The sequence below is a fragment of the Haliotis rubra genome, unplaced genomic scaffold (assembly GCF_003918875.1).
Source record: "Haliotis rubra isolate DU_JTF1 unplaced genomic scaffold, ASM391887v1 Scf419, whole genome shotgun sequence".
NCBI lineage: Eukaryota > Metazoa > Mollusca > Gastropoda > Lepetellida > Haliotidae > Haliotis > Haliotis rubra.
Genome location: NW_025767101.1, coordinates 365,055 through 385,428, shown reverse-complemented (window position 1 = coordinate 385,428; position 20,374 = coordinate 365,055). Strand labels below are relative to the sequence as shown.

Here is a 20,374-nt window from a genome sequence, read left to right as displayed (position 1 = left end):
GGATCAACGATTCAAATTAGTGAACTGTTGTTTGATTGGAACACCTTTCAGTCCGTACACCTTTACTGTATGGTACGAAGTTTTAGACGAATGCACCGGTCCTGATTGACTCGGCGCTTTAGAACCAGATCACTTGACTGAACCGGATCACAGTACTGAATCAGATCACCTAATCAATCCTGATCGCCTGAGCGTCGTACAATATTCCTTAATATCAAGCTGGTCTACTTATGCACAGTTTCTGCGTGTGGTACCAGCAGTGATCTTTGATCAAGTAGCTAGCGTCACTTTACCCAGGTTCTATGGGTTGGGACTTGCCTGGTTGATTGACATCCGTGTTGTCCGGGTTTTTATCGTTATTGCATTGTCGGTAGCATTTGCAATGGCGGACTACTGTTTGTTTACTGGAGACTTTTGATGATACAGTGATTATGAAGTACCCTGACAGACTTGTCTTGGTCCCACGAAGCGGATACCTATCCCAGCCTTTAATTGCCAGTGATGATGAACGGTGCCATTCCCGGTAGGAGTGATTATGTCGAGTTTCGTCAGTCATCCGAGAGAAGCATTTTACCGAGGGTGTCAGACAGAATCGCCCGAGAACACTTTCACTTGGCTAGGGTTACTCGGTTCAGAGGTCACTGCAGCTATGTCTGGACTGTCCGCAAGCATCGATTTTACTACCTTCCTTTCCCTTACGAATGTTCCTGGGGTCACTAGTCTTTTTACCTCCGCCATGCCATCAACTTTACGACTGTTCCGGTAGATTGACGATCCCTTGCCTCGCATCTACTAACTTTTCACTCCATCTGGCGGACCAACACTTCATTTGGCGAACCATACGTTCCAGCGATCACTGATTATACAGCCTGCATCACTATGTGTACAAAGTGAACGTTCCTGTAGATTGACTGACAATCTCCATGCCACGAACCTACTACATTCAGCACTTCTTCAGAACTGTCATACTGGCTTGACTAATCGAAAGTATCCTATCTCAGGAGAGATTTCTTCTTCAGTGGCAGTAGTTGCTAGGCCTTTTGATATCAGCTCAAGCCTCAACGTACAGAGGCCATCTCCTACTTCGGCCGATATAGCAATTTCTATGCCCGTATCTCGAGGCCGTCAATTGAACCCTAAGGAATTGAGTCGCTTTCCAGAACCGCTTCGTCCAGTCCTTCAGTGGTGGCTCGACCAACTGAATATCTGCGCTGGAGTTTCTATGGTACCCATAGCGCTATTGCAACCCAAGATTCTTCATCAGGTACAAGACCTTTTCCTGTTGACGGCAGCTCAAGTTGTGACTCAGAGGGGATAGCTTCAACTACGGCCTCTCCAATATTTTCTGTGTCTGCACATCAGGGTCGGCGACCCTCACGCATTGATCTTTCTTTCTCCAGTGTTCCATCCCCATCTCCAGTGGTGTTTGGACGTGTTGAATGTTTGCGGCGAAGTCTTTTTAAGACCGTTTGCTCCAGTACATCACCTGTACGTAGAGGCTTCTCTACACGGGTGGGGAGCTCACTTTCTCGATCAGCAGGTGGCAGGGCGGTGGTCTCCCACAGACAGCGCATGTCACATCAGCGTTTTGGAGCTCAGGGCAATGGTTCTTGCGATCACTCATTGGCAACAACTGTTACAATCAACCAAGCTTTTGATTTGATCGGACTATGCTGCAGTCGTGTGGCACATCAATCGCATGGGATCCACGGGGTATCCTCAGCTTCTTCAGTGGACATAACAATTTTTCCACTTAGTGGACTCTCTCAACATACCGGTCCAGGCCAATCACATCCCATGGATGACTTGAACGGGTATGCGTTTCCACCAGTGGCACTACTTCCACTCATACTGCTCAAGTTACGCATGACGCAGCGGATGACACTGATTTTGGGTCGCACCTTTTTGGCCCTTCTACCAGGCCACTCTGTGATGACTATGGAAGAATTTTGAAGCGTACTCCAAAACTATGGGTATTATATCTCCCACTACGGCATCGCCTCAGATAGTCGCGGAGTACCTCCAGCATCCTAGAACTTCCAAGGAATTGAAGGGTTCTACCTTGTCATCATACCTGGCCATGCGTAATACAGTTATTGCGCCGGCTACGGGTGCAAAGGTGTCAACTGTCCCTGAGCTCCAGTCTCTCCTCAGATCTTACAAAGTTGCTGATCAATCCCGGAAGTTCCGGCCACCAGCCTGGGACCTTTCCGTGGTTGTTTAATCATCTCACGTCAGAGGAGTATGAACCTCAAGCATGTCACGTTTAAGACTTTCTTCCTCCTGGCTCTTGCGACTGCTGCCTGCATCTCTGAGCTTCACGCACTGGATGTCATCCGGTTGCGCTTCGAGAGGACCAGACATGTCAAAGCCCTCCTGGTTTGAGGTGAGATCTCGTCGCTGAAACCAGTTGCCTGGACAGACGGACAGACTATTCACTTTCCCGCCAGGGTCTCCGGACTTTACGGGTCTTTTAGCTGCCTCCAAGGGCCGTCGTAGGTTACGCAAGAGACTGTTAATGCCTCTGTAACCTGCCTCATCTACAGAGGTCTCTCGTACCACGCTGGCTTTCTGGATGCGATCTACCATCCTTCATGCCTACGCCTACGCTGACCTTCCTCTTCCTACTACGGTCAACCCTCATGAGACAAGAGCCTTGGCCTCTACGATGGCGCTACACAGAACTGTTCCCTTCATGGCATCATGGAGGGTTGTTTTTGGAGATTGGTCACAGTCTTCGCCTCACCCTACCTCCGGCAGCTGTCTGTCTCTGACATGGAAGGTCTTCACCAACTGGGTCCATTGGTTCTGGCGCAGCAAACGCAGATAAGATGCAGTTCCTGCCTTCGTGTAGGTTTTGCATTATCTGTATCATAAAAGATGTCGGTCCTATCTTTTTATTGGTATGGATTATGTTTGGGCATAGATCACCTCACCTAGGGAACTAGAGCTGTCTGCACTGTCATAGATATGACTCGATAGACTGAGAGGCCAGTCTTATGCTACATGCAGAGGTGGTCGGTGCTCCGCTTACTGACCTCTACTCTTACTGAGCAATTACGTCAGTGAAGTGTTGATTCCCGATTACCTATGTGGTTTTCGAAGCGTTCCACTCGTAAGTCCTTTCTCACCTTTGGTAAGTTAGGGGGATTGGTACTGAATGTTAAACAAGTTGAGCAACCGGGCTATTCCCTCTTTCACCGCCTTCCAGTGTGTGTCTGTGGGGGGTAGTTTCGAAGCAGGGACTGTCCAGATTAAGGTCTTCGACTTTAATTCACTGGGGTCACTTGATAAATCGCGGGGAGGCTGGGTCCACTTGCCAAACTGCGTCCTTTTGCTTGTCAAAAGTTGCGGCTGAAAACCACATTAATTCGGGACCGCCTATTCCCTAGAGTCTTTGTGCTGTGTAAGCTAAGGGGTTATCAGAAGCAACCCATCACAAGTTCGGAGTAAGCATATCGGGAGTTGGTGCTTTCTCCTGGCCTCCTTGTGTTATGCGACCTCACGGTTGTAGAGTTGACACAGGGTAATCTGCGGGCCCACCATCCAACCGTGGGATAATGCATAACGTGAGATAGAATAAGTTTAAAAATTTGAAAATTTTACTATATATTGTATATTTAAATACTTATCCTATCTCACGCGATGGATACCCACCCGACCTGCCCGACATCACACATTACTGGACGCTCCAAGACGAGATTGACAAGCACAGAACGTCACGTGATCATCTGAGCAATCGGCACGCTTATTGAGATGATTGACAGGTCTGCTATTGGAGTGGGGTCAGAGGTCAGTAAGATTTGATTCAACTTAGCCTACAGCACGTTTCCACACATGATCATAGAAAAAGAAGAGAGGTGCATACCGTGAGATAGGATAAGTATATAAAATATACAATTTATAGTAAAATTTTCAATCTCGTGTTTAACTCCTAGTGACAACTCGTAGGGCAAAAACAAGTACAGGCCAGTCATGTAGATTGAACCTTCAGAGAACATGCATATGAGAGATTGTCAGCTTGCAGGGTGATGTTTGTACATTGTTTGTTCTACATGTTTGTATGTGTTGATATGTGTTTGCACATGTTTGTAGCCTGACTATGTGAAGTCTCCAGTTCGGCCTGGGCAGGAAAAGGTTGTGGTGTTGGAGCGACGTACAGGTCGCCTTCTCATGGGGAACAACGCGCCGACAGAACACAACCTGGAGATGTGGCTATCGGACCATCAAACATTTGAGGTTCTCCGTCCGGGAGTGATGGCCAGCAAGTTCTACGGAGCTCGTAAGTCAACATCATCGCAAAGTTGTCTACTGGTTGATACTGAATAATGTGCTCATTTCAGATCACTGAAACATGTATTTAGTTATAAGACTTTAATACCTTAAATATTATTTATAAAATACATAAATGAGAGAGATAGATAGCAGCCATCTTGTTGGAAGCTTGAAGCCCTTAAAGTTGTTGCGGACTGTTTGTTACCCATATAATGTTGCATTCACATTTTCAGTTTAATAGCCAGATATAGGGGTGTGACAATATGAACTATTGCTGCAGTAAGTTTGTCTGAGAAGTTTAAAGATAACCTTGTAATATTGTTAGAATTTTCAACAGACTCGAACACAGTATCTTCTGTAACCTTTTGTTACAAAAGCGAACTTAATGAAGCATTCATGAAGATCCGGGTTAGAATTGGTCTTCAGTAACCCATGCTTGAGGTCATACTCGCTGACTTGGTTGACATATGTCATCATGTCCCAATTGCATAGATTGATGCTCATGATGTTGATCACTGGATTGTCTGGTCCAGACTCAACTATTTAGAGGCTGCTGCCATATGGCTTGAATATTACCAAGTGCAGCATAAAACGGTAAACAAACAAACTTAAATGAAGATGGAATTGTAATGGTTTGTATTTTAACTGATTCAACACATATACCAAGCCTGCACATTAATCCATTGTTGTTTCCAGTCCAGAATAATGATGCTATATTCAGGACTTTTTTCTAGCATGATGATAACTGTGTCATTCGCTCTAAATGTTGAGATTTTGTGGTTATTATAGGGTAGTCCAGTTGTTAGTGTTCGTATTTGAGGGCCAGAGAACAAGTTTGATGCCAAAGGTACTTGCTACACTCCCAATGTAAGTGATGTTAGAGACATTTGTATGATAGATTACCCCTTGTATATTCACAGAGATTGAGAGAGAGCGGATGAAGAACCGTGAGCGAGAACAGCGGGAGAGACAGAGGCGGGAAAGAGAAATGGAACAGATGGAGAGAGAAAGAAGAGAGAGGGAGAAAAACAGCGAAGGAAGAGAGAAAAGGAGAGAGAACAGCAAAAGAGGGAAGAAGCTTTGAGGAAAGTTCGCAGTGATGGCCCTGATCCAGTTCGCATCAATGTGAGGAAGGCACTCCGAGATGCTCTGCAGGGCAGGTAAACACAATTTTGTATGTAGTAGTTAGAGTCGGATCACTCGTAGCCATTTTGTCCATGTATATGCTGATGCTTTGATTTTGCCTGATTTGTCACTACTGCCACACATTTATTCGTGACTAACATTTGAGTCTATTCTTAAGGTATGTTTAAATTGTTTGTGCAGATGGTTTTCTTGTCATGTAGATAGCGTATCATTTGACATGTCAAGGGTCAAGGTCATCCTCAAGGTCATTGCCTAAGGACAAGTTTGTTCACTGTATAACTCAAGATGGAATTATTGTTTGGTGAGGTCAAATGAGTCATACTTGTTTCTTGTGGGAACATTTTGCATCATGCAGGAGAATGTTTCGATCTGATTGCATCTTTCTTCTTTGTAATGCAAACATGTTTCTAGTTTATTATAGTGCTGTATATTATTCATAGCATAATATCATGACATTTAAACAATTATATCATTATGTTAGCATTGTTAAATAATTCACTTTGTTAGGGAGTTAAGGGCCGAGAAGGCAGCAACCTATGGTTGTCGTAAGCGGTGACCAGAATGAGGTTCAGACGGTTATACTCAATGATCTGGCTTATTGTGTGTCAAGGTATAATATGCTATCAACCACTGTATGTCCTGTACTTGATTATCATTAGAATATTGTTCATCGCTATGTATAATGTTATGCTGTCACTTATTTATCCTTATCAAATGTCTTCCACGGTATTACCTCTTGGGTATTGTGATTCAAAATTATCTTGGTTTTGAGATTAAAATATATGTGATTTCTTAACATTTTAGCCAAGGTATTTCTTGCATCACTGTGGTTAAGATCAGTGATGCTATGGATAATTGACCTTTTTTGACCAACAAATCTGTTGTTTAGAGCCGAGGATGCGGATGACATCATGCTATCCAACAGTGAAATCAAACAGCTGGCTGTTGCTGTGGAGGAAGAACTGTTCAAGTGTTACCAGGACACCTCTGGCCACAAGTACCGCAATAAGTACCGCACTCTCATCTTCAACATCCGCGACCCCAAGAACAAGGTAAGCAGATACTTTAGCCATATTTCAGGTCTCTCCGGACCAAAATGTAATGATTTGGGAATGTTTTGTTCATTTTCATTATCATTTTTATAGCTAACCCGTTATCAACCTCTTCTATTGTATAAACAACTCAATTTCGCCTCATCCCTCATCTATTGTTCAAACATATCGCATGTATGACCCAATATTACCTCTCATGTACCACTTGCTTGACAGCAACATAAGAATCTATGTCGAAATGTCGCCTATACAGAATAAAAAATGTTGTATATCCATAAAAATAGTCCTCATTCTTCAGCTAACCCTTTAGTTTGGGAATAGAGTCTTTTAAGTGGTATTTATAGTGAAGTAAATGTTTTATGTTTGTTTACAGGGATTGTTCCGTAAGATCCTCACTGGTCAGATCAAGCCCAACCGTCTGGTACATATGTCCACGGAGGAACTGGCATCGAAGGAGCTGTCTCTGTGGAGAGAGAATGAGACCAAACATGTAGGTATACACATACAGGGTCCGTTACAGATAGATGGAAGTATTCTGGACTTTTGTGAGTTATGGTGTCTAACTTGTGGTACTTTTTGCTGCAGACGTTGGAGATGATCAAAACTGCTGAGAAGGAGGCGCAGAAGGAGCCAGTTCACATCCGCAAGAAGACCCACAAGGGAGAGGTGGAGTTGGACGAGGATCTGAGCACACTGGTGGTAAGGGGGGGACACAGGATATGGAGTCGGGTGAGGGGGAGCTGGATGAGGATCTGAGCACACTGGTGATAAGGGGGGACACAGGATGTGGGGTGAGGGGAGCTCGACGAGGATCTGAGTACACTGGTGGGATTGGGGGGGGGGACACATGATGTGGGGTGAGGGGGAGCTGGACGTGGATCTGAGCACACTGGTGATATGGGGGGGACAAAGATATTGGGCGAGGGGGAGCTGGGCGAGGATCTGGGCACACTGGTGGTAAGGGGGGACACAGGATGTGGGGTGGGGTGAGGTGGAGTTAGACGAGGATCTGAGCACACTGGTGATAAGGGGGGGACACAGGATGTGGGGTGGGGCGAGGGGGAGCTGGACGAGAATCTGAGCACACTGGTGGTAAGGGGGGACATGAGATGTGGGGAAGGGCAGCGTGGGGTGAGTTGGGATTGCTCTACCTTGAGCAATGTTGTAACTGTGACTGAGTCTCTCTTTCAATTGATGCTTATTTATTTTGACCAGTCAAATGAGGTGAAGCCTGAGAAGAGTGAGAGTGATGCAAAGAAGGAGACTGAAGACAAGGATCTGACGACTCAAGAAAACCCTGCCATTGACACCACTGACCAGCACCGCAACCACCTGTTTGATCTCAACTGTAAGGTGTGCACTGGCAAGGTGCCGCCTCCTGCAGGCGACTCAGCCGTCAAGAAGCTGAAGGTTGCCCACAAGGTCATGGGAGAGGGTGGCAAGAAGGTGGAGAAGCCAACCAATAAGCAGGAAGACCTCTCTAATGCTGAGGAGGTTGTAAAGGAGGTGCTAAGAGCCATCCGTCAGAGTAAGACTGACTCCCCAGCCCCCTCCACATACTCCGGCGCCAAGGATGTGACTGTCAGGTGGGTAGACCCAGAGGATGCGATTGGATCCCGAGGGTGTGATTAGATCCTGAGGGTGTGATTAGCCCATGAGCATGCAATAGATGACTGTTGTATGCTCACTTCATCTGTCAACTGTTTCACCACACTTGGCAGTCTGTTGATTCTGGTTGAGAAGTTATTCCCAGGAAACTATGTTCATTGTACAAAGTGACCCTACTGTTGACCGATGTTGGCAGCCCATGTTGCTTCTTGTTTAGAAGTTATTCCCAGCAAACTGTGTTCTGTGAGATGTAAACATGAGACGAATGGTCCCTTTTAGTATTGCAATACCTGTGCATCACACATGTCACACAGTGAGCCAATCAGATCTGAGTATTGTTAGTGGGTCGTCCGTGCTGCATGTTTGCATCAGTCTCGTCTTGTCTTCAGTCCTGTGTAGTCATCATCAATAAATGTTTTGTATGCTCACCTCATCTGTCAACTGTTTCACCGCACTTGGAAGCCCATGTTGCTTCTTGTTTAGAAGGGGCGGTGGGGTAGTCTAGTGGTTAAAGCGTTGGCTCGTCACGCCGAAGACCCGGGTTCGAATCCCCACATGGGTACAATGTGTGAAGCCCATTTCTGGTGTCCCCCGCCGTGATGTTGCTGGAATATTGCTAAAAGCGGCGTAAAACCAAACTCAGTCAGTCAGTCAGTCTTGTTTAGAAGTTATTCCCAGGAAACTATGCTTGTTGTACAAAGTGATCATGCTGTTACCCCATGTTGGCAGCCCATGTTGCTTCTTGTTTATAAGTTATTCCCAGGAAACTATGCTTGTTGTACAAAGTGACCCTACTGTTACCCCATGTTGGCAGCCCATGTTGCTTCTTGTTTATAAGTTATTCCCAGGAAACTATGCTTGTTGTACAAAGTGATCATGCTGTTACCCCATGTTGGCAGCCCATGTTGATTCTTGTTTAGAAGTTATTCCCAGGAAACTATGCTTGTTGTACAAAGTGATCATGCTGTTACCCCATGTTGGCAGCCCATGTTGATTCTTGTTTAGAAGTTATTCCCAGGAAACTATGCTTGTTGTACAAAGTGATCATGCTGTTACCCCATGTTGGCAGCCCATGTTGCTTCTTGTTTAGAAGTTATTCCCAGGAAACTATGCTTGTTGTACAAAGTGATCATGCTGTTACCCCATGTTGGCAGCCCATGTTGATTCTTGTTTAGAAGTTATTCCCAGGAAACTATGCTTGTTGTACAAAGTGATCATGCTGTTACCCCATGTTGGCAGCCCATGTTGATTCTTGTTTAGAAGTTATTCCCAGGAAACTATGCTTGTTGTACAAAGTGACCCTACTGTTACCCCATGTTGGCAGCCCATGTTGATTCTTGTTTATAAGTTATTCCCAGGAAACTATGCTTGTTGTACAAAGTGATCATGCTGTTACCCCATGTTGGCAGCCCATGTTGCTTCTTGTTTAGAAGTTATTCCCAGGAAACTATGCTTGTTGTACAAAGTGATCATGCTGTTACCCCATGTTGGCAGCCCATGTTGCTTCTTGTTTAGAAGTTATTCCCAGGAAACTATGCTTGTTGTACAAAGTGATCATGCTGTTACCCCATGTTGGCAGCCCATGTTGATTCTTGTTTAGAAGTTATTCCCAGGAAACTATGCTTGTTGTACAAAGTGACCCTACTGTTACCCCATGTTGGCAGCCCATGTTGATTCTTGTTTAGAAGTTATTCCCAGGAAACTATGCTTGTTGTACAAAGTGATCATGCTGTTACCCCATGTTGGCAGCCCATGTTGATTCTTGTTTAGAAGTTATTCCCAGGAAACTATGCTTGTTGTACAAAGTGATCATGCTGTTACCCCATGTTGGCAGCCCATGTTGATTCTTGTTTAGAAGTTATTCCCAGGAAACTATGCTTGTTGTACAAAGTGACCCTACTGTTACCCCATGTTGGCAGCCCATGTTGCTACTTGTTTATAAATTATTCCCAGGAAACTATGCTTGTTGTACAAAGTGACCCTACTGTTACCCCATGTTGGCAGCCCATGTTGCTTCTTGTTTAGAAGTTATTCCCAGGAAGCTATGCTTGTTGTACAAAGTGATCATGCTGTTACCCCATGTTGGCAGCCCATGTTGATTCTTGTTTAGAAGTTATTCCCAGGAAACTATGCTTGTTGTACAAAGTGATCATGCTGTTACCCCATGTTGGCAGCCCATGTTGCTTCTTGTTTAGAAGTTATTCCCAGGAAACTATGCTTGTTGTACAAAGTGATCATGCTGTTACCCCATGTTGGCAGCCCATGTTGCTTCTTGTTTAGAAGTTATTCCCAGGAAACTATGCTTGTTGTACAAAGTGATCATGCTGTTACCCCATGTTGGCAGCCCATGTTGCTACTTGTTCATAAATTATTCCCAGGAAACTATGCTTGTTGTACAAAGTGACCCTACTGTTACCCCATGTTGGCAGCCCATGTTGCTTCTTGTTTAGAAGTTATTCCCAGGAAACTATGCTTGTTGTACAAAGTGATCATGCTGTTACCCCATGTTGGCAGCCCATGTTGATTCTTGTTTAGAAGTTATTCCCAGGAAACTATGCTTGTTGTACAAAGTGACCCTACTGTTACCCCATGTTGGCAGCCCATGTTGCTTCTTGTTTAGAAGTTATTCCCAGGAAACTATGCTTGTTGTACAAAGTGACCCTACTGTTACCCCATGTTGGCAGCCCATGTTGCTTCTTGTTTAGAAGTTATTCCCAGGAAACTATGCTTGTTGTACAAAGTGATCATGCTGTTACCCCATGTTGGCAGCCCATGTTGCTTCTTGTTTAGAAGTTATTCCCAGGAAACTATGCTTGTTGTACAAAGTGATCATGCTGTTACCCCATCTTGGAAGCCCATGTTGATTCTAGTTTAGAAGTTATTCCCAGGAAACTAAGCTTGTTGTACAAAGTGATCATGCTGTTACCCCATGTTGGCAGCCCATGTTGCTTCTTGTTTAGAAGTTATTCCCAGGAAACTATGCTTGTTGTACAAAGTGATCATGCTGTTACCCCATGTTGGCAGCCCATGTTGATTCTTGTTTAGAAGTTATTCCCAGGAAACTAAGCTTGTTGTACAAAGTGATCATGCTGTTACCCCATGTTGGCAGCCCATGTTGATTTTTGTTTGAGGCTACCCCATTTATATTTGTAAAGACGAACAATAATGTCAATATATGTATCTGCATCAACAGGTCCCCTGACTCTGCCCTGTCCTCGGGCCTTGAGTCCAAGGCCAAGTTCAAGCCTGCTGGACCCAGTCTGTGGAAGGGATTGATCTCCAATGAAGACTTTAACAAGTTCTCCACATCGGCCTACCGGGTGTCTGGCCCCACAGAGTCAGTGGTGAGGAAACACCTTCATTAAAATAATTTAGGATAAGATAATAGTTGTTACACATTGTGAGGTATGTAACCAGCTATTCTTATGAATAGGTATCCAGCTATGCTTGTGAAAATGTATCCAGGTATGTTTGTGAATACATATCCAACTGTGCTTGTGAATAGGTATCCAATTGTGCGTATGAATAGGTAACCAGTACTGGTTCAGCTAAAGAGATTGGATGGTCAGAATCTGTGACTTAGTTGTTGAATGTGCATGGCATTGTGGGAAAAATGCTCATGATATCTATCACCAGTTTTTGTGAATTCAAATCATTAGGATGTTGTCATAAAGTTGGGTGTTTTGTAGACTGGGATTAAATATGGAGTCCTGGGTAGGAAGATTGTTGTACGCTTTGTTACTGATTGTGTAACTGTTTGCATGTTTCCATCTGTTGCAGGAGTTCCCTGACCTGATACACATATGTGGGCGAATTGGACCTGACCAGATGTGGGACTACCTGGAGCGTGTCCAACAGAGTGGGTCAAGGGTGAGTACCAACTCTCCTTATAAGGGAAAGGCAGTGGGATGGGCATAGAGAGATTGTCATCTGTGTTACCTGGAACAGAGTGGGTCAAGGGTGAGTACCAACTCTCCTTATAAGGGAAAGGCAGTGGGATGGGCATAGAGAGAGTGTCATCTGTGTTACCTGGAACAGAGTGGGTCAAGGGTGAGTACCAACTCTCCTTATAAGGGAAAGGCAGTGGGATGGGCATAGAGAGAGTGTCATCTGTGTTACCTGGAACAGGGTGGGTCATGGGTGAGTACCAACTCTCCTTATAAGGGAAAGGCAGTGGGATGGGCATAGAGAGATTGTCATCTGTGTTACCTGGAACAGGGTGGGTCATGGGTGAGTACCAACTCTCCTTATAAGGGAAAGGCAGTGGGATGGGCATAGAGAGATTGTCATCTGTGTTACCTGGAACAGGGTGGGTCATGGGTGAGTACCAACTCTCCTTATAAGGGAAAGGCAGTGGGATGGGCATAGAGAGATTGTCATCTGTGTTACCTGGAACAGGGTGGGTCATGGGTGAGTACCAACTCTCCTTATAAGGGAAAGGCAGTGGGATGGGCATAGAGAGATTGTCATCTGTGTTACCTGGAACAGGGTGGGTCATGGGTGAGTACCAACTCTCCTTATAAGGGAAAGGCAGTGGGATGGGCATAGAGAGTGTCATCTGTGTTACCTGGAACAGGGTGGGTCATGGGTGAGTACCAACTCTCCTTATAAGGGAAAGGCAGTGGGATGGGCATAGAGAGAGTGTCATCTGTGTTACCTGGAACAGGGTGGGTCATGGTCGAGTACCAAGTCTCCTTATAAGGGAAAGGCAGTGGGATGGGCATAGAGAGATTGTCATCTGTGTTACCTGGAACAGGGTGGGTCATGGGTGAGTACCAACTCTCCTTATAAGGGAAAGGCAGTGGGATGGGCATAGAGAGAGTGTCATCTGTGTTACCTGGGTAATGTGGGTTCAGGGTTAGTTTCAGCTGTGTAACTGGGGTTGGGTGACTGTCAGGTAGGTGTTTGGATAAGTGTCTACTGTGTAACCTGGGCAACTTGACAAGTGCAGGCCAAATCCGGGGCCACTGTCAGCTGTTTGTTGCCAGCTGCTGCAGTGAAAAGTGTAAGAAAGGTAATAATCCTTGTACTTAGGCGAGCTTACAGTTCCTAAAGCTACCTTTTACCACAGGTTGCAGTATGCATGAAACTAATTGCTGTCTCTCTATGAAACCAGGACATCTGTGTGGTGAGGTTTGTGCCAGGCAGTGACACTGAGAAGATGGCCTACATCCACCTCTACTCCTATCTCAATGGACTGAGTCGATGTGGTGTGGTCTCAAACACAGCCAAGCAGGTGAAGGATTTCTACCTGGTCCCCCTGGCCTCCCACAGCCGTATCCCACGAATACTCCTGCCCTTTGATGGGCCAGGTACGTACTGCATATACAGCAAATATAGGTCCTTGGGCCTTGGTATGGTTCAGGATAGGTCCTTGATAGACTCTTGGCCCACTGTGTCTGTGGCCAAAGATGGAGGTAGGTGGTTTGACCTGTGAAGATCTGGGTTGGAATTGGTCTTCAGCATTTCATGGTTCCCTGATTACAAAGATTAATGCTCATGATGTCAATCACAGGATTGTCTGGTCCAGACCCGATTGTTTGTCATAGCATTAAACATCAAAAACAAAGTCGTGGTTCTATAACTGAACATATCACAAAAAATGACATAAGGACTTACCCTGCTTGTAAATAGATAAGACATGGACTGATTTGCCATTGGTTTCAGCAAAGTGGAAAACATCATCATCCATTCATGACAAAGCTTATGACTCACATGTTAAAAGTCCTGCTAGTGAGAAATAATACATCCATTGACTTTTCTTGTTTTGCAGGTTTGGAAGAGAATCGACCCCACATGATTCTGGGAATCATTGTGGTGACAAAAACAAAACGCCCCATTGATGTCTCCACACACCTAGTTCCGTCAAAGAAGGCAAAAGTCACCTTGAACCCTAATGATCCACGGAGCAAAAACTACAGACCACAGGGCCTGAAGCCTCTAGAGAAAGCCTTCACACCACCTCTGAAACCTGTGCCCACCTACAAACCCATGCCCAAGAAGCTTATCGAGCTGTCCAGGTCTTCGTCATCATCTTCTTCATCCTCCCCCTCGGGTGACTTGAGTCAGACAACTGCAACGCTGCAAGACCCCATCGTGAAGGCCTATGCCTCCACCAAGTCTAGTCAGATGGAAGAGGAAGAAGACAGTAAGTAGAACAGTTTCTGTCTAGTTTCTGTCTAAATGTCGAGTCCTTGAGGAATGTCAAGTAGATTCAGATTACACATGTAGCTCTAGCAGGAATGGAGTAGCAGTCATGACTTCAGATTGTATTTTAGTGTTTAAGTGTTGTGTAAGTTCATTTATTTAAATATGGTTGGTTAATATGTAAATACAAACATAATGGTTTTGTATTGTTATCTTGAAGAAGGGGGCGGTGGGGTAGCCTAATGGTCAAAGCGTTGGCTCGTCACGCCGAAGACCCGGGTTCGAATCCCCACATGGGCACAATGTGTGAAGCCCATTTCTGGTGTCCCCCGCCGTGATGTTGCTGGAATATTGCTAAAATGCGGGCGTAAAACCAAACTCAGTCAGTCAGTATCTTGAAGAAAGTCTTGTTATATAGTATATACCATGGTTTATTTGCAGGCATGGCTCCATACTCACCAGGTGGAATGGACGATGATGGCGATGATGATGCTTATGATCCTGCTGATAACAGTCACATCATTAAGTTGACTTCGACAACAATTGTTACAACAACCGCCACCTCTGCTCCCATCTCCACCCAGTCTGGAAGTAACGTCCCCAAGGTGACCTCTGGACCACCAGCAGGGGTGTCTGCAACTATTCCTCTCCCGATCCCAGTGTCTCCTGTACCTGTCCCAGTGCCCCCAGTCACTGCGACCCCTCTGTTGCCAACACCACCTCCAGCAGCTGTTCCCGTGCCAGTTTGTGTGTCCGATTCCACTGCATCCCAAGTGTATTCCGTCCCCGCAGCTCAGCCTGCTTCATCCCAAGGGACAGCTAAATCTCTGTCTCAGACTGACACACTCAAAGGTATTAATGTAGACTCGATGATCTCTAAAGTTGCCAAAAGTAATAATCCTGCAGAGATCACTGCATTTATGGTAGCTGCCTTGGCTTCAGCAACAGATGCCACCAACCAGCAGAAGCTGCTTGTGGAGCTGACCCAAAAAGTTGAGGAGCAGAGGAAAGCACTTCAAGGCCAGCAAGCATCTAACTTGTCTGTGAAGGGCCTCGCTCAGGCAGTGGCAAGCACAGCAGCAGAAGCAGCAGCATCTACTGCATCAGTAGCAACCGTAACAACTGCAGCACCATCATTATTGCCTCCACCAACAGTGGTACCTCCAGTGTCTGTGTCTGAATCCAAGTCAGCAGTGTCTGTGGCTGAATCTGTGGCCAGCAGTTCTGGGTCTGAGGCTTTAACAGTAGACTCTCCGAAACCACCGGAAAAGAAATCTAAGGAGTCTGATAAAGATAAACATTCCTCATCCAGTAGTAGAAAATCTTCTAGTTCCGATAGTAGGAAAAGTGATAGAGACAGAAGGGATTCTGATAGTAGGCGAAGTGATCGGAGATCATCAAGTGTTGAAAGGTCACGGGATCGGAGAAGTGGAGATAGACATAGAAGGAGCCGGGACAGGAGTCGAGATCGGGATAGACACCGTCACAGAGGAAGGTCTTCAGATAGACATCACAGTCACAGAGATCGATCCCGGGAGCGACGAAGAGATCGATCAGACATCCGAAGGAGCCGAGATAAGAGTAGAGATAGGAGTCGGGACAAGAGTCAGGACAAGAGTCGGGACAGAAGTCCTGACAGAAGTCGGGACAGGAGTCGGGACAGGAGCAGAGAAAAGTCTGATAACAAGGTTTCCAAGGATAGTCAAGGTAGTTCTGAGAGTAGACGAAAGGCAGAGGTTCCCCAGACCTCAGACAAGACAAGTGATACAACACCTAAACCATCAAAGACAAACTCTAGTGAAACATCTGACACAGGTGCTAGTAGTCAGTTGCCAGAAACAGGCAAGGACACAAGTGATGAGGCAGCAAAGGCCAGTAGCAACACTGAGTCAAGTTCAGCTGTGGCTCAGGGGGAACCAACTCCCAACATTCCTGTTGCCCTTCAGGCCTTGATCAATGATGTGATGGGCAGAGTGCCTGCTGCTCCTAAGGTAGAGGATCCTCCTCCAGTGGTGTCAAAAACAACAGAAAAGCAAACCAGTGAGGAAAAGGAGGAAAAGAAGCCTGAGAAACAGGACAAAGAAACTCATGATAATAAGTCGGAGAACGTTATTCCAGGATTTGGTGCAGCTGATGAATCGGCAGAGACAAAACCCAAAAATATTTTCAGTGATATAATCGAGAAGCACAAAGATGATAAGCCTGTGTTGTCCTCGTCAGTGTCAGATGAGGTGGAGCAGCTGGAGCTGTCGAGAAGTGACCTGGACATGCGAGTTCAACCCATTCCTTCTGGAGGCGACACAGACATGAGAGTACAGGGTGATGTGGATTTACGGATTAAGCCCAGTATTTCTATCCTGTCTTCTATGGCAACATCCAAGCCTAGTGTGTTAGAGCGGCACAGAGACATTGATGAACGCATCCTGCCATCAGGTCCTCCTATGGATAAGGATGAGCGGATTGCACCTCCTCGACTCACTCCCCAGCAGCAGTGGGGTCCTGGAAACCAGGGCTCTGGAGTTGATGACCCTCCTTCACTGTTCCCTTCATCCCAAGGCTTCCAAGGCCCCCACTTCACAGGACCATCTCAACAGTTTCCAGGTCAACAACAAGGCTTCCCAGCTCCATCTGAGTTCCTAGGACCACCTAAACTAGACTTTGAGGGCCCCCCTAGGCCTGGTCTCCTTGCTGGTGAAGATGTTGATCATCGTATGATGGCATGGCCAGGAAAAGGACCACCACCACCAGGACCCATAGCAACATGGCCTGGTTCAGGAAGTGATGGGAACTTTGGTGGGGAGGATGTTGACCTGAGGCAGAAAGACAGTAGTGGTCCTGGACTGTTGCGGCCTCCTCCTATGCCCACGTCATCACTGCTGGAAAGCAAGAATCACCCTTCCTCTTCAAGCGAGCCTCCACAGGAGAAGAAGAGACCTCTGCATGGTGTCGGGGAGGAACCACAGGACAAACGACCTCGTCCTCATTCTCAAGGGTTGATGCATCAAAGTCAACCTGGAATGCCATTCCTGTCTCCTCCACCTTTCCCCCCACAATCTACCCCCCAGATGCCACCCCCTCAGGGACATGAACAGTCACGTGACTATGATGGGGGTTCCTCCTCTCGTTGGAGTGAGCATAGGGAAGACCGAGATCGTCATTGGCACCGAGATGACAGATCCAGTCGACACCATCGCTCGAGTGATCTCCATAGAGATAGAGATAGAGATAGGAGACATTATCACAGGGACAGCCGAAGATGAAGTGTGTCACAGTTATGTGTTGGATAGAGAAAATGTGTTCAAGGAGATTGCAGATTGTGGTTAGTTACAAAGAATGTTGTGGATTTCAAAGATGAAGAAATGTTCAGGTTTTATAGTGAATGAGACATTTGAAATACATAGAAATCCAGTATTGAGGGCAGTGTTAGGAGACACATGGATCAGATTTGTGAGGCAGTATTAGCTGACAATACAAGCAATCCGACAGTGTGGCAGACACACAGATCGGTGAAGCAGGATCTGTTATTGTTTTGAACAGAGCCCAATGGACAATAGCTAGTCACCATCACAAGTTGCATTTCTGAAACCCTTCCCAAATCACTAGTGAGGAATTGCTATGTACTAGATGATATTGTATAGATAATCAAGGGAAAGACTTTCCTCATTTCAACTGTTCATCAACAAGAAACGTGTACATAATCATATTCTTCATAGCAACATCTTTAAACATTATCAGAGTATCTTTGTGTTAACATACAAAGTAGTGTATATTTTCCAAGCCTTGTCTTAGCAATGATGCTAAAAATATTTTCCTGCACATTATCAGTCTAGGAACATTTCATGCAGTATCTATTATATATATATGTACATTTGTCACCTACAAGATGGGTAAACATAGATACAAACATCTGGCACAGTGCTCATGGAAGTGGTATCCCAAAGTTATGATCACATATGGAAGAGCATCACCTTCAGAGCTTTTGATTGAGCATTTGTGTAATTATGTAATTATGTCTTTTATAAGAATAATCATGATAATTACTAATTGTTTCATACCTGTGTATATGAAGTAGTTTTTTCTGTACATATTACGTCTCATCCAATTCATGGAAAGGACGCAATAGGTCACACAGTGTGATTATTTGTGGACTGTGAAAACTTGGGAATAATTTTCATTTAAGATGTTGAAACCTCTCCTTGAATGAACGCTCTGTTATTTGAGCGTGCTAAACAGTCTTGGTTTTCAAGGGCATTTATTTTTGATGAATGATGTTATGCAAACTTGTACATCTTATTTTGGTACTGAATTTGGGGAAATGTACAGTGGAATGATATTTAAGAGGATCTTTGCATAAACAGATAGGTGATTTTAGTATAGTTGCCTTGGGCAAAATCAAATCAAATAGATTTAGATAGTCTCTATTTGAGGTTTAAATCAAAAGGTAATTGCTTGCATTTATTGGTGTATTATCAACAAAGGTAGTTGAAAATTAATTCCAACGTATGAAAGGCATTGTTACGACTGTCATGAATTGATTCATTAGCTGTGAATTTTTATGATTTTAAACTGAGAAACTTATTTTAATTTGGTGATCTACACATGACAAAGTTTGGGAATCAAAACTGTATTTTTAAGTCTTAGCTCACCTCAAGTATTGGGTGAAAACAAGCACATTACATGGCATATTGTTGTCAATAATGTTTACCTTGAAATGGGATATTTCTGAATTGTTCTGGAAAGAAGACATAGTGTTGAAAATGTCTGTGTGTGATGTGTTATTTTGCCTGAGTGGTTTGGTGTTTTCATGTAGACACAATCACAGAAGTTTCAGTTCTGTACAATCATGATGACCCTGGAACTGTCAACAGCTGTTAACAATCATGATAATCACTGTCTGTGCAGCTGTGTACAACTGTGATCACAGAACTGTCTGCACAGCCCAGATGTGTACAATCTTCTGTGATCACGGAAGTACTGTCTGTGCATCTGTGTACAATCGTGATCATGTGATCACAGAACTGTCTGTCTGTGTACAATGCATCATCACAGAACAGCAGCTGTGTACAATCTTCTGTCTTGATCACAGAACTGTCTGTGCAGCTGTGTACAATCGTGATGAGAACTGTCTGTGCAGAACTGTCTGCAGAACTGTCAGCCCATCGTGCAGCTGAATGTGTCACAATCTGTCTTGATCACAGAATCGTGTACAATCGTGATCACAGAACTGTCTGTGCATGCAGCTGTGTACAATCGTGCACAGAACTGTCAATGCAGCTGTGATCACAGAACTGTCTGTGCATAGCTGTGCCCATCATCGTGTCACAGAACTGTCTTCAGCTGTGATCACAGTACTGTCTGTGCAGCTGTGTACAATCGTGATCACAGAACTGTCTGTGCAGCTGTGTACAAGCAGAACTGTGTACAAGTGTACGTGATCACAGAACTGTCTGTGCAGCTGTGTACAATCACAGAATGCAGCTGTGTACAATCAAGCGTGATCACAGAACTGTCTGTGCAACTGTGTACAATCATGCAATCATCATAACAGAGCTGTCTGTGCAGCTGTGTACAATCATCGTGATCACGGAACTGTCTGTGCAGCTGTGTACAATCGTGATCACAGAACTGTCTGTGCAGCTGTGTACAATCATCGTGATCACAGAACTGTCTGTGCAGCTGTGTACAATCATGATCACAGAACTGTCTGTGCAGCTGTGTACAATCATCGTGATCACAGAACTGTCTGCATAGCTGTGTACAATCGTGATCACAGAAAGTTCATAAAAGTAATAGACTAAGGAGAGAAAGACAATTATACTTTAACTTTACATGACAGAGACGTAACTTCAGGTGAGCAGCAGAGTAATTCTCTCCAATTTTGTCTCAGTTTAATTAAATTTAGAGTTGTTATGTTAGAGATTGTTGCCAAAGAGTTGCATGTTTTGTAATATATGACTCCATTTCTTTGTGGAAGAACAGGTTATTTTAATCTTTGTTGATCGTTACGTGTTTTATGTTCTGTTCACAAGACTGTACAAAGAAGGACAGTGTTGAATACTTAATTCCTGGTTTTACAAGAAGCCCTCATCTCATGTTTGCTGTAATAAATTCATTTACCATAAGTTCTTTCTTCTTCTCCGAGAGTG

At 44.8% G+C, this 20,374-nt stretch overlaps 1 protein-coding gene across 1 annotated transcript in view; it reads left to right on the top strand.

The window, feature by feature from the left end:
* The window catches only part of LOC124288474, a 36,363-nt gene extending 17,136 nt beyond the window's left edge, over positions 1 to 19,227 (top strand). The window contains exons 13-23 of the mRNA XM_046724993.1: positions 4,096 to 4,278; positions 5,281 to 5,435; positions 6,311 to 6,473; positions 6,847 to 6,963; positions 7,059 to 7,172; positions 7,689 to 8,059; positions 11,275 to 11,425; positions 11,862 to 11,951; positions 13,198 to 13,393; positions 13,855 to 14,229; positions 14,670 to 19,227. Coding sequence (XP_046580949.1) covers positions 4,096 to 4,278; positions 5,281 to 5,435; positions 6,311 to 6,473; positions 6,847 to 6,963; positions 7,059 to 7,172; positions 7,689 to 8,059; positions 11,275 to 11,425; positions 11,862 to 11,951; positions 13,198 to 13,393; positions 13,855 to 14,229; positions 14,670 to 17,488 — 4,734 coding nt within the window. The 3' untranslated portion in view covers positions 17,489 to 19,227. The remainder of the gene's footprint in view (positions 1 to 4,095; positions 4,279 to 5,280; positions 5,436 to 6,310; positions 6,474 to 6,846; positions 6,964 to 7,058; positions 7,173 to 7,688; positions 8,060 to 11,274; positions 11,426 to 11,861; positions 11,952 to 13,197; positions 13,394 to 13,854; positions 14,230 to 14,669) is intronic.
* The last annotated feature ends 1,147 nt before the right edge of the window (positions 19,228 to 20,374 follow it).